Raw genomic sequence first — 13577 nt, 5'->3', positions numbered from 1 at the left:
AGCAAAATAGATAACAAAGATGAAGACGACTCTCTCATCTTCTTCTCTGATTTTCTTTTTCCTCTCCATCTCTCTCTCTCTCTAGAGCTTGTTGATTGATGATCTTGAAGCAAGAAGAATCATGAGGTTTCTGCTGGATGATAACGAAACCTTATCAGACTCGCTCTGTAAATACAATTGCATCCAAGAGTTGAAAAGTATAGGATACTGTTCATCCTATTGTCTTGACGAGTGTCCTTCCATCTGCGAGATCGTCGTAGTCACAGGTCTTACTCCACCTACAGCGATCCACCACGACGAAAACAACCTAAAGAGGATCTTGATCATCTCTGCTTCATCTATCATCACAACTCTGTTTCTCCTTACTTTACTTGTTCTCTGCTTCAAGTTTTACTATAGGAGAAGAAGACTCATGACAATATCAAGAAGATGGAGTATGGAAGAAGCTAGGAACTGGGATTTTGATGGACCGTCACCAGCTGTTATCGTGGATCATCCGATATGGCATATCAGAACCATCGGGTTGAATCCAACGGTTATAAGCTCGATCAAAGTGTGTCAGTATAGTAAAAAAGATGGTGTTGTGGAAGGAACTGACTGTTCTGTATGTTTAAGCGAATTCGAAGAAGAAGAAACGCTTAGATTATTACCAAAGTGTAAACACGCTTTTCATCTTTCTTGTATTGATACGTGGCTTAGATCACACACCAACTGCCCTCTCTGTCGTGCTCCTATCGTAGTGACGACCAACACGATGATGGTTGATGATCGTATAAGTGAGAGTCAAGAGGAGATCCGTGTGACGATGATTCCAGAAGATGATATAAATGAAGAAATCGAGGAGGAAAGAGATGGGTTTGTTAGTAATATTATTAGTAGAGATCATCATCATGAAAGTGAGTCGCAGTCGCAGCAGCGGGTGAGACGATCAGTGTCGTTGGATTCGTTATCGGGTTCAAGGGTAAGTGAACTTGTTGTCGGTAGAGAAAAGGAGAAGTTGAAGAGAGGTAATATTGGATCTTCTTTAGTTGGGAGGTCAAGTTTCTTGAAGAGATCTATCTCTTACAGTGGAAAGTAGTAAGAAGTTACAATAAGAGATCTTCTCATCTTCATCATTGCTATATGAAATAAAATAAAACAACAAGTCCATCAAGTAAGTTTCTTAGGGGGAAGACTACTCAAAATCAACAACCCCTAATGATATACGATTTTGTTAATCAGATAGCCACTCTTTGTAAAGTCAAGAGAGTTGATGATATGTAGCTTCTTCTACTCTGCTTTGGATTTTTTGGGATTATGTTGATAAAAAGTATAAATACATACACCAAAGTTTCATTGTATTTGTTTATACCATCTGGAATATAATTAAACTCAGATTACTGTGTCTTATGTGAATGGATAAGCTTTAAATCAGTTTTAAGTGTTAAACGGTGCGTTTCATTATAAAGAAGGCTTTCATCTTTATCGGTTAATCTCTTCTCTTCCAGACAACTCTCTCTGTCTTCTTGTTCAACGAGAGAACCCAATCACCAGATATGTCCTCGTTCTTCAAGGAGAAGTCTTCATCTTTACCTATTTAGGTTAGATTTTATTTCACGAATTATGAATTTGAGTAAAATTTTACGGTTTGGTTGTAGGATCGCTGTTAGTAGAACTGATGGTTTTGATTGGTGCTATGATTGTAGTTGGTTTTATCTATAACAATAGAATTTTTTGTATCCTAAGATTGAGTCATCGATCGGAGTCACATTGCATATGTCTATCGTGAATTCATCAACTGTTTGATTTTAGAAATTATTAGGGTTTCTACTGTTTGAAATTTGGGGATTACTATCGGGCTTACAAATCATGCTGTTATTTTCTCCTGTAATAAACTACACGCTGTTTTTTCCATAGAGAAAACGACACACGGACAGATAGACAAACTAGATTTTAACAGAACTGTGTTTTAGTTAAAGAACTTAAGATGAAGGGAACATAGATGACGTCTACATATGTGTATGTCAGTTTTTCTTTCCTTTTTTAGTTGCTCTAAGGTCATATTTGTTTTTGGATTTGTTAGTATGTATAACATTCAATTTATCAAATAGATTCTTTTTGTTTCCGTTGCATATCTTGGTAATTTATATGCATTACAGTCAAAAATATTAAAGTAAATCGCATGTTGAACTCTTGTTGATATATATATTTTATTGTTGTCATTTGCTTAATCACGTTCCTTGTTAAAGCTTTATAATGGTAAGTTACATTAGGTTAAGGGGGGTGGGGTCAAAAACTGACACGACACAAAAACTTTGGTTTCTCCGTCATTGTTGGAGAAGTGCATTCACATCCACTTCTTACCCAAAAAGAAAATAAATAATACTTGTAAATCGAAAATATTTAATTTTGGAAGGGCCTATTATTTTTTCAGATGAAGGCTCTTCTTCTTCAGATGCTTTGTGCTTTGTTGATCCAGATTCGATATACCCAACTTTACTCTCTAGACTTCTTTCATGGCAGCCATTCCCACACACTTGTCTCTCTCCCGTGATCCTTCTCCTTCTTCTACCACGTCTCTCCTTCATCTCCATACTCAAGCGGCGGTATGTTTTCAATTCTCTCTCTCCTCTCCCCTCACACTGTTTCATTCATCATATTCTGTTTTTCCACTGTTTAAATTTCTCTATTGCTATTTTTGATGATTCAGATCTTCGGTTCCAAGCATAATTTAAAGGATTCCCATTTGAGAATTCCTCCAGCTTCTTTCAGGTTAATTTCTAGGCTTTTTGATTTGGGATTTGCTGCTCTTATCTGAGTTTTTCATCTTTAGTTTTGACAATATAATAAGAACTAACATGGTGAATGATGCATTGTACTTTGATGGGGACCCTTACATCTTATGTTTTAGTTTCTTATATTATATAAGTAGTGTGTATGTGTGTCTTTCTAAAAGATTTGCAAAAGAAGTTTTTGTTTTCTTATGCTTCAAATGGCAAAATCTCAGTGGAGTTGTTTTCTTATGCTTCAAATGGCAAAATCTTAGTGGAGTTGTTTTCTATTATTCAAATGTTCTGATTTAGTTTTTACCTTTGTGGTGTTTGCAGAATAAAAACTGCCAACTTGCGAATGATGGCTTCAGGAAATACACCTGGACTGACTCAGGAAACTAATGGGGTTGCAATTGACAGAGAAAATAACACTGATGTATTTGACGACATGAAACAGCGGTTCCTTGCCTTCAAGAAGCTTAAGTACATGTAAGTGGCAGAGTACCTATTCTTTTCAGTCTTTTGCTTTTTCAATGGTTAGCTCACCTGATGATATATATATACTCTTGAGCAGGGATAACTTAGAACACTACAAAAATCTGGCAGATGCTCAAGCTCCAAAGGTAGATTTTTACACTTTTACAAATATCTTATGTTGTTTAATTGAGATATCTTCTGTTGTTTAACTGTTGTCTGGAGAAAGGAAATTGTTGCTAACAGTTTAAGGAACAGTTTCTGGTGATTGCTTGTGCAGACTCTAGGGTTTGTCCTTCTGCCATCCTTGGATTTCAACCGGGTGACGCATTCACTGTTCGTAACATTGCAAATTTAGTACCTTCATTTGAGGTAACACAATTTAGTGAAGATTTTGCCATTTTTGTTTTATATATAGCCTGGTTCATCTTTTGATATTAGTTGCATTTTCTTGTTGCGTGAAGTCTGGACCTACTGAAACCAAAGCTGCTCTCGAGTTCTCTGTGAATACTCTCAATGTAAGTATCTATCTTATCTCTCTTACAGTGTTTCAAGTTTTAAGTAGAGCATTTTCCACTGTTTAGACTGTTCAGGGCTCTGTTTCTTTTATGAAGTTAGCTTTCTACAATGTGTAGCTACATTTTTGTAAATACATTAATTATAACTCCTGTCTCATTGATAATTTTGTAGGTGGAGAACATCTTAGTCATCGGTCATAGCCGCTGTGGAGGAATTCAAGCTTTAATGAAAATGGAAGACGAAGTAGATTCCAGGTTTTTACTAGTTCTTGATTAAGTCTACTGAAAAATTCACAGTTGTTGATCTTTTCCATATTGCATCTCCCTTTTAACAGAAGTTTCATACAAAACTGGGTAGTTGTGGGGAAGAAAGCAAAGGAAAGCACAAAAGCTGTTGCTTCAAACCTCCATTTTGATCATCAGTGCCAACATTGTGAAAAGGTGATGTCTTTTGGGACAATCAGGGGAATTTTATATCTTCTGTAGAGATCAGTGAACTCATTATATATGCTATAAACCTGCAGGCCTCGATAAATAATTCATTAGAAAGGCTGCTTGGTTACCCGTGGATCGAAGAGAAAGTGCGGAATGGATCACTCTCTCTCCATGGTGGATACTATAATTTTGTTGATTGTACGTTTGAGAAATGGACGGTCGATTATGGAGCAAGCAGAGGTAAGAAGGAAGGCAGTGGGATTGCTGTTAAAGACCGGTCAGTTTGGTGCTGATCACTAGCAAATATCTCAATCTTCATAGAGTTTTTTCATAATACATAGAAACATCAGACCCCTTTTGCAAGTGATTATCATGTGTTTGTTTCCACTTGTGTGTTGAAGTCTTTCTCTTACTCTGTCTTATTGAGGCTAAAACTTGAGATACCCCTTCAGGTACTAATGTTTGTTTTATTGTCCAGTTGTTTCATCAGTGATTTCGTTTAGACTCCGGATTTGTGCAATGAATTGATTGGTTTTTCTCTAAGATATAATTATTTTGCCATTGTAGTGGATTAAACGCATACATAATTGAACGCAATGTATGAAACTATGAATATGGTCAGATTTATTTGATCGACATTGCAATAGTACATTGATCATCTATTGATCTTCATTTATTTATTCTAGATAGTTACAGATTAAAAAACTGAGTAGTGTCACAGTCAATACTCATCAATCCTATAGCTACCAACAATATATATAAGTTTCTCAGCAACATCAATAACATACATCTAATAAACTATTATTACCGTGGCTGCACTCTGCAATCTCTTTCATACCTCTTATGCTAAACTTACCCAAAACACCTCTTGCCCACTCGCCAAAATAAGTCTCATCGTATCCGATCATAGCGTTCTTATATATCGACATACATCGCCTATCCGTATGGGGGTATTGACATATTTCACCAACCGGGTCATGCCAAGAGACTTCGTGTCTCATCCCTGACCAATTAGCTCCCCATTGGAACACAAGCTGGCCAACTCCTGCAAGCTTAAGCCATCCTTTGGGGTAAAACTCCATTACATTACTATTTTTATCCATTAGAAACAAGTTGGTGAGTTGTGCACCTCGTGGTGCACTTGCTCACAAAATGTTAGATTATTCGATATGAAACATTAAGTTCACACCCATCTACTCTCTCACACTCTCTCTTAAAGACATTAATCACCATTGACCAGTTCTATATTTTTAGGTTGAAACTGCCTTTGTCAACGTCCTTCCGAAGTCCAGAAGAGATTTCAGGTCCAAAACAATATGTATAAATATTTCTTTTATTTACATAAATCTAATTTTTTCCTTTTTTTACAAAAATATTAATATAAAAACTATCATAATTTCGAAAATGTTAAATATCGAATCTAAAACACAAAGGCCAAAATCTTGAATGGGTGAAAATTGAGTTTTTTCAGTATATTTAACATTTCTGAAATTATGATAGTTTTTTTTATTAAAAAAAAAACAATATACATTAATTAGTATCCATATCTTTGATTTGTGATCTCTCCCGAACGATATGGGTTCCCTATCTCCCAATAGTTTCAGTTTTTCCCTTATTCATTTATTTGTTGGAATATAAAAATATAGAATATTTACTTATCTTTTGTCCAAAAAAAAAAAAAAAAAATTACTTATCTTAAATATGTGAAGATAAGCTGGTAAAGTATATATAAGGATTTGGCTTAAAAATAGAATTCTCTAAGAAGGAGTTTCATCAATCTTCTACTTATTTCGAAGTTGCTTAATCTATCGTGACCAAAAACGTGATACCGGTACGACTCTTTCAGGCAACAGAACGTAGCAATTACTACTAATTAGTGAGGTATGCGACGACTTGAGTCTCTCTGTTCCATTATTATTCTCGTCTCTCTCCGTAGAAAACAAAGTATACATTGCATCATCTTCTCTTTCTTTCACAACCATAATAAAAGATATAGGGTACGTATCACAAAACACTTTGCCTGAAAATTTGTATATTACAGTCATTGGTTTTGAGTATATATTACTAGATTATACTATTATCGATGGTCAATAACTCATGATGACAAATTCAACACGTTTCATTACATTGTATATCGTTATTAATTATTATGAAAAGTGTTTTGTTTTTCAAGAGAAATACAAATGTTTAGTTGTGAAAATAATACGACTCAGGGCATTGTGAAAACCATGGTCGTTACAGGCGAAGGAACGAATCAGATGACATCACAAGTCGACATGGAGAAGGCCAACGAGCGTAAGCAAAATCAATTAATCTTCAGGTCATCGTTGGGTCTTTTTTTTATTCTTGTGTAACCTATAATTGTTTGTTGTAATAGACTGCCCAGGTCCCCAATCGATCGGAAACTGTTGGAAAGTCAGATTCTTGCGCAGGTTGCCCTAACCAGGAAGCATGTGCCACTGCTCCTAAGGGACCTGACCCAGGTTCGATTTGTTATGTTGAGATCACAAACAACACCTTGAGACAATTTACAACGCATAAAAGATGGCATGTGAGTCTCTCTCACTCACTAAATTTTGTTTGTTTGTTTTTCTTCAGACTTGGTTGCTATAGCTGAAAGAATGGGAACCGTGAAGCACAAGATTCTGGTACTCTCTTGCAAAGGTGGGGTTGGTAAGAGCACTTTCTCAGCTCAGCTTTCGTTTGCCCTGGCAAGCATGGGCCATCAAGTAGGCCTCGTGGACATTGATATATGTGGGCCAAGCATCCCTAAAATATTAGGCCTCGAAGGGCACCAGGCTCACCAGAGCAACCTCGGATGGTCCCCTGTTTATGTGGAAGAGAACCTCGCTGTCATGTCCCTAGGTCTCGTGACTGATGAGCCTGCCATCGTGAGAGGTCCACGCAAGAATTTAATCATCAAATTTTTTTTAAAAGACGTTTACTGGGGAGAGATCGATTTCCTTGTGGTTGATTCCCCACCAGGAACCTCAGACAAAAACATCACCATCGTCCAGTCCCTTGCACACACGGGGATTGACGGTGCTATCATTGTCACCACCCCTCAGGAAGTATCCTTGATAGATGTTAGAAAAGGATTGACCTTTTGCGAAAGAGTTGGAGTCCCTGTGCTAGGAGTAGTAGAGAACATGAGCGGTTTATCTCAACCGTTGACGGATATCAAGTTCATGAAGCTGATAACTGAGACTGGCTCCTCCATCGACGTCACCCAAGACATGATCTCCTGCATAAGAGAGAATGCTCCTGAGCTTCTCAATGTCGTGGCTTGCAGCCAAGTGTTTGATAGCAGCGGAGGCGGTGCAGAGAGAATGTGTCAGGAAATGGGATGGCCGTTTCTAGGGAAAATTCCTTTGGATCCACAGCTTTGTAGAGCAGCCGAACAAGGCAAGTCAATCTTTGAGGATAACAAGTCTTTTGCTAGCGCACCCGCGCTTAAGAGCATCATACAGAAAGTCGTTGCTTCTATAAAGATGAAGGAAGACCTATGTGAAGAAACCGCCTAAGTCCTTCGTCGGTTTCCATCAATGTCTCAACTAGTTTTACACCGCTCTCAAGGTTGAAAGGAAGATCATACTCCCAAAGCAAGATATTGTTAGCTTAAGCTTGAGAGACAAGCAAAGATAAAAGAAGCTTCTAGACTATTCCTACCGAGACATGGATTAGGATTAGTTCAAAGTAGCCTAGGAGTTATCTAGTTAAAACCTGTTTCAAGTGTCTCTTAATCTATATATAAAGATGTGTCAAGGTAATGGCATAACTTAAGAGAGATTAAGAGTTTGTGAAAGCTTAGTTTTGAGTCAGTTTCTAAACAATAAAGGTTTTCCAAAAGAGTTCTTCTTAAAGTTCTATATTGTTTTTGATTCAATAGATATCACATCCATTCGTTCAAGGGACAACATCATCTTCATTCCTAGTGAGGAGTCGCTTTACAAGTACCGACCCACCCATCGTAGCCCGTTACAAAGCACAACGACGAAAGGAGAAAGCAACCGCTAATCCATCAAAATCGACTATACCATATTCTCTAATAAACTATAGTAGAAAAATATCAAACAAAATCGTAAAAACTTTTAAAAGGTTTTTTTTTTTACTCTCACTCTTATAACAGAAATGTTTTGCAGTTGTAGTAGATTAGAGGCATACATAATTGAACGCAATGTATGAAACTATGAATGGGGTCAGATTTTTTTGATCGACATTGCAATAGTACATTCATCGATTACATTCATTCATTTATTCTAGATAGTTACAGATTAAAAAACTGAGTAGTGTTACAGTCAATACTCATCAATCCTATAGCTACCAACAATATATATAAGTTTATCAGCAACATCAATAACATACATCTAATGAACTATTATTACCGTGGCTGCACTCTGCAATCTCTTTCATACCTCTTATGCTAAACTTACCCAAAACTCTTCTTGCCCACTCGCCAAAATAGGTCTCATCGTATCCAATCATAGCGTTCTTATATATCGACATGCATCGCCTATCCGTATCCGGGAACTGACATATTTCGCCAACCGGGTCATGCCAAGAGCCTTCGTGTCTCATCCCTGACCAATTAGCTCCCCATTGGAACACAAGCTGGCCAACTCCTGCAAGCTTAAGCCATCCTTTGGGGAAAAACTCCATTACACTACTATTTTTATCCATTAGAAACAAGTTAGTGAGTTGTGCACCGTGTGGTGATACTAACACATCGGTCTTCTTCATCAACTCCACTTGCTCACAAAATGTTAGATTATTCGAATATGAAACATTAATTTTACACCCATCTACTCTCTCACACTCTCTCTTAAAGACATCAATCACCATTGACTCATTTCTGAAAGATCTGGCCCCGGTTCTCAATAGCAATGTCATACCTATTTTGGGTTTTGATGTCTCGGATGAGCTGATATTACAGTAGTTCCTGGCTTTACATCTAATGAGATCAAAAGCTTCCATTCTCCTCTCCCTTGACATTCCACCTTCATTGTGTCTCATGACAACCGCCTTCTCAAAGCAAACCGGCTTGTCCTCATCAACAAACCGTAAGTACTCGGGTTCTTGACCGTAAGTGGCTTTGATTATCTCGCTCAACCAATGCCCCATCCCAAACCGTAGTTCTCCCCAGTGGTATAAAACCCATCTTTGAGGGTTTTCGCACTGGTTTCTTATGCTCCAAGCAACAAACGGCACAACTGCCGTTAGTCCATGCCACAAGTTACCGTAATCGTATTGGTTATAAGAAACAAACGTCAAGCCCTTCTGAAGAACAGCGTTACTCGGAAGAGCTTCAGGCCAAGCCAGCGCGTAGTAGTTCCACGCCCCATCATGCTCATCAACCCCTTTCAAGCACAAAAGCCTTCCTTTGGAAGAATCTGAAGGAAATTCTTGATACTGAGCCTCGCCTTTGGTTTGGTTATCATAGAGAGAGCTCATGAACCATGTATGACCTTCGAGTGGTTTGTTCGAGAAACGATAGTCCTTGAGAGGAAGGAATGTCACCGATTCACGTAGCTTCTCAACCAAGTAAGCCGTCTTGTTCTCGGATATTAATTGTTCAGGTTGGTGTTTCAGATACGTCAAGAGTGCAGGAGGGAGTGAAAGGGAATGTTGAAATGAAAAGATTTGGAGAAGAACAAAAACAGTGACAACGAGGCACAAGACGTTCAAGTAGAACTTAAGGGACGATAAGCAAGTAACTAGCCTACGCCAAACACTAGCTTTAGTCGTCATTGTGAAGTAGGAGTGAGTGAATCAAATTGTGTTAAGCAGCAGAATCAATTTAATTTATGTGAATTAAGCTTGTGAGGAACGTATATAATCAAAACGACAAATTAAAAAATTACAGGCACAACCATGATGCATTAATAGCGTGGAATTAACCAACACATGCTTTCCGTTTATCTCTCCTAGTATTACAATTTTTTTTATTGCACACTTTACATTAAACTACTCTGACTTTAGATGAGATGCATACAAATAAAATTTTCTAATCGTATTATTCATATATAATTAAGCAACTGGTCTTTGTTTAGTTTTCTTGTGTAAGGTCGACGATTATATTTTGTGGGCTTTCGTGCTAGATCCATAATAGGTGAAATAGATTTAGTGCCGAATATTTAAATATTTTTTGAGAGCTGAAATGAATTTAGTTTCCTGATTATTTTTGGTAGCCTAATTAATTTTTATTAGAACCAACTTGTGAAGAAAGAGCATGGTTTTATAAGATGAGATGGAACTCGTGAGGGAAAGAAAAAGAAAAAAGCTAACTTGATTTGCCGAAGAAGTTGATGGATTGCATGTTTGAAAAACGACATTTATCAAATCTGCGTCCACACAATTCATGAAGATGAACATAGAAAAGTACTAGTTTTAGAGACTGTTATTAAAGAATTGATTTTTAAATCCATGTAAAATTGTAAATTATAAAAATCAAAACAAATTGATTTTGAAATAACATGTTTTATCATTGGATTTGAATTATTCTAATTTACACTTTCAAATTTATTTAAAACATAATATAGATTTTGAAATCCAAAACAAATCATTAAATGAATAACATGAGATTTTAACAAGTATTTACAAATCATAGAACCAATAACACATAATTTTGATAAGTATTTTAAAATCAATAGTTGAATAACAAATAATTAATGTTTGGATTTCCAAATCCATAAAAATCATAAAACAAATAACCCCCTCTAATTAATAAGCCAAAAATTGTAAATAGTAGTTTATTGCAAATTTAACGAACAAATAATGTACTTTTAGACTGTTTGTTTGTAGTTTGACTGAATAATTATATGCATTTATACTAATATTTCTCCTTTGTTTTCAATTGTTGTTTTCTCTAAAGGTTTAGTTCAAACTTACAACTATATACATGTAATAAGAGGGAAAAACCTTATATCTAAACAAATTCAATTTAATTGTTGTTTAGACTGAGGCGCATAGTGGATCTGTCAATGATTTGGTATTCTATAGTTATCAAGGAGATCTAAAGATGCTAACATGTGGAGAGGACAAACATATCAAGTCATGGAATTCATCAAATGGGACCATTTATTGGCAATTGATCCATACCGCGTCATTGAATAGTTTTGCTTTGCACCAAGATGGAAATAACATGGTATGTATTCGATCACAACCATTTTTGCTAATGTACATTGTACCTTCGAAACAACTAACTCTAGTGTACTTTTATTTCAGCAACTCTTCACGTCAGATGAGTTTGGGAATGTAATGGATCAAACGTACATGATGGACAGCCTGATAATCAACATGTTTTCCCTACTGGTATGAATGGTAGGCTTGAACTCATCTTAAGGAAAGATGGAAAGAGGTGAGTTGAATATAGATAGAGTCAGTTATGTTTTACAATTTTACAAGTTAATCTCAGTTTTACCTAACCAACAAAATTGGCAGATGTTCTATTGTGGAGAAGGTTCAGGTCGCTTGGTTGAGCTTCATATAGAATCTCTTACTATCCGGAGAGAGTACAAAGACTTTAACAAGAGTAAGCTGAGATGTATGGACATTTGCAATGGGTATATGGTAGTGGGTGATGAATATTGTGTGAAGGTGGAAAGTGATCATCTCTTCAGAAAGATCACTATAGACGATTCAAAATTTCAGGTAATTTCACTTGGCTAATATGTCTCTGTCCCGTGCTTAAGTTTTGTTAATATGTCCCATGCTTAAGTTTTGTTAATATATTTCTCTCAACATTTCAGGAGTGTCCGATGGTTAAGTTTAACCGGGAAGGCACCTTGTTAGCGGTGGTGAGCTCTAATTGCTTGAGGATCCTAGCAAATGCTGATGGAAAGAGTTTGCTTGAATGATGCTTTTTGTAAATGGTGTTGTGAATCAAAGTTTGGAGATGTAATTTGCGGTGTGGTTCTATTCAGAAAATATATAAAAGTAAATGATTGATGTGTGGTTTAATTGCAGATGGGGAGAAATGGTTTTTGAGATATGAGTTGATGTGAGAATGGTTTTTGGTTTTGTTATGTGTAAGAGGTGGTGAACTTGGCACTTGTAATGATAACATAAACTTGACATTTATCAAATCTACGTCCACAATTTATGGAGATGAACATAGAAAGTACTAGTTTTAGAGAGTGTTATTGAAGAATTGATTTCTAAATCCATATAGAATTGTAAATTATGAAAATCAAAACAAATTGATTTTGAAATAACATGTTTTATCATTGGATTTGAATTATTCTAATTTACATTTTCAAATTCATTCAAATTCATTTAAAACATAATATAGATTTTGAAATCCAAAACAAATCATTAAATGAATAACATGAGATTTTAACAAGTATTTACAAATCATAGAACCAATAACACATAATTTTGATGAGTATTTTAAAATCAATAGTTGAATAACAAATGTTTGGATTTCCAAATTCATTAAAATCATAGAACCAATAACCCCATCTTAATAAATTTTAACATTACAAATGTTCATATAAGCCAAAGATTGTAAATAGTAGTTTATTGCAAATTTAACGAACAAATAATGTACTTTTAGACTGTTTGTTTGTAGTTTGACTGAATAATTATATGCACTTATACTAATATTTCTCCTTTGTTTTCAATTGTTGGTTTCTCTAAAGGTTTAGTTCAAACTTACAACTATATACATGTAATAAGAGGGATAACCTTATATCTAAACAAATTCAATTTAATTGTTGCTTAGACTGAGGCACATAGTGGGTCTGTCAATGATTTGGTGTTCTATAGTTCTCAAAGAGATCTAAAGATACTAACATGTGGAGATGACAAACACATCAAGTCATGGAATTCATCAAATGGGACCATTTATTGGCAATTGATCCATACCGCATCATTGAATAGTTTTGCTTTGCACCAAGATGGAAATAACATGGTATGTATTCGATCCCAACCATTTTTGTTAATGTTGTATATTTGTACCTTTGAAAATACTAATGTAATTTTTTTAGCAACTCTTTACATCAGATGTGTTAGGAAATGTAATGAAACCAAACTTAAGAGTACATGATGGACAGCCGGATGTTTATCCACATCTTTTCCATAGTGGTATGAATGGTAAGTTTGAACTCAAGTTAAACAACGATGGAAAGAATTGAGTTGAATATTGATAGAGTCATATAATTATTTCAGTTATGTTTTACAATTTTATAAGTAATCTCAGTTTTATCTAACCAAAAAAATTGGCAGATTGTTATGTTGTGGTGTTGAACCTTCTACAAAAGGTTTGGGTCATTTGGTTGAGCTTGATATACAATCTCTTACTATCCAGAGAGAGTACAAAGACTTTAGCAAGACTAAGATAAGATGTTTGGACATGTGCAATGGATATATAGTAGTGGGCATGAATATTGTATAAAGGTGT

The 13577-nt window shown here is 35.8% G+C and overlaps 3 protein-coding genes and 1 pseudogene across 4 annotated transcripts; 3 read left to right on the top strand and 1 right to left on the bottom strand.

Annotated features, from left to right (window-relative positions):
* Window positions 1-121: 121 nt before the first annotated feature.
* LOC104729897 (uncharacterized) lies at window positions 122-1340 on the top strand. Its single transcript, XM_087479202.1, has one exon. The coding sequence runs from the start codon at window positions 122-124 to the stop codon at window positions 1076-1078; it is 957 nt and encodes a 318-aa protein (XP_087335328.1). The 3' UTR covers window positions 1079-1340.
* Window positions 1341-1444: 104 nt separating this feature from the next.
* Window positions 1445-4720, top strand: LOC104729898 (beta carbonic anhydrase 5, chloroplastic). Of its 2 annotated transcripts, none has more exons than XM_010448919.3 (10): window positions 1445-1580; window positions 2414-2585; window positions 2690-2751; window positions 3087-3239; window positions 3325-3373; window positions 3483-3596; window positions 3689-3742; window positions 3915-3997; window positions 4078-4183; window positions 4267-4720. In XM_010448919.3, exons 2-10 carry the CDS (start codon window positions 2496-2498, stop codon window positions 4468-4470), a joined length of 915 nt encoding a protein of 304 aa, XP_010447221.1. In that variant the 5' UTR covers window positions 1445-1580; window positions 2414-2495; the 3' UTR covers window positions 4471-4720. The 2 variants fall into 2 exon arrangements, with proteins under 2 accessions (XP_010447221.1, XP_087335329.1); XM_087479203.1 differs by having other exon boundaries at window positions 1459-1580; window positions 2503-2585.
* Window positions 4721-6453: 1733 nt separating this feature from the next.
* LOC104729895 (cytosolic Fe-S cluster assembly factor NBP35-like) lies at window positions 6454-7807 on the top strand (annotated as a pseudogene).
* Window positions 7808-8357: 550 nt separating this feature from the next.
* Window positions 8358-10006, bottom strand: LOC104729894 (uncharacterized). The gene has a single exon (XM_010448918.3). It carries the CDS (start codon window positions 9923-9925, stop codon window positions 8531-8533), a length of 1395 nt encoding a protein of 464 aa, XP_010447220.1. The 5' UTR covers window positions 9926-10006; the 3' UTR covers window positions 8358-8530.
* Window positions 10007-13577: the final 3571 nt, after the last annotated feature.

Source organism: Camelina sativa, chromosome 12, assembly GCF_030686135.1.
Source record: "Camelina sativa cultivar CO46 ecotype springtype chromosome 12, ASM3068613v1".
Taxonomy (NCBI): domain Eukaryota; kingdom Viridiplantae; phylum Streptophyta; class Magnoliopsida; order Brassicales; family Brassicaceae; genus Camelina; species Camelina sativa.
This window is presented reverse-complemented; position numbering and strand designations above follow the sequence as displayed.

What these genes read in the sequence shown, in the direction of transcription:
- LOC104729894 (XM_010448918.3), bottom strand. Translation starts at nt 9,925, where the DNA reads ATGACGACTAAAGCTAGTGTTTGGCGTAGGCTAGTTACTTGCTTATCG.
- LOC104729898 (XM_010448919.3), top strand. Translation starts at nt 2,496, where the DNA reads ATGGCAGCCATTCCCACACACTTGTCTCTCTCCCGTGATCCTTCTCCT. An exon ending in ATCTCCATACTCAAGCGGCG is followed by an intron (nt 2,586 to 2,689) that starts GTATGTTTTCAA and finishes TTGATGATTCAG; the next exon opens with ATCTTCGGTTCCAAGCATAA. An exon ending in TCTCTGTGAATACTCTCAAT is followed by an intron (nt 3,743 to 3,914) that starts GTAAGTATCTAT and finishes ATAATTTTGTAG; the next exon opens with GTGGAGAACATCTTAGTCAT.
- LOC104729897 (XM_087479202.1), top strand. Translation starts at nt 122, where the DNA reads ATGAGGTTTCTGCTGGATGATAACGAAACCTTATCAGACTCGCTCTGT.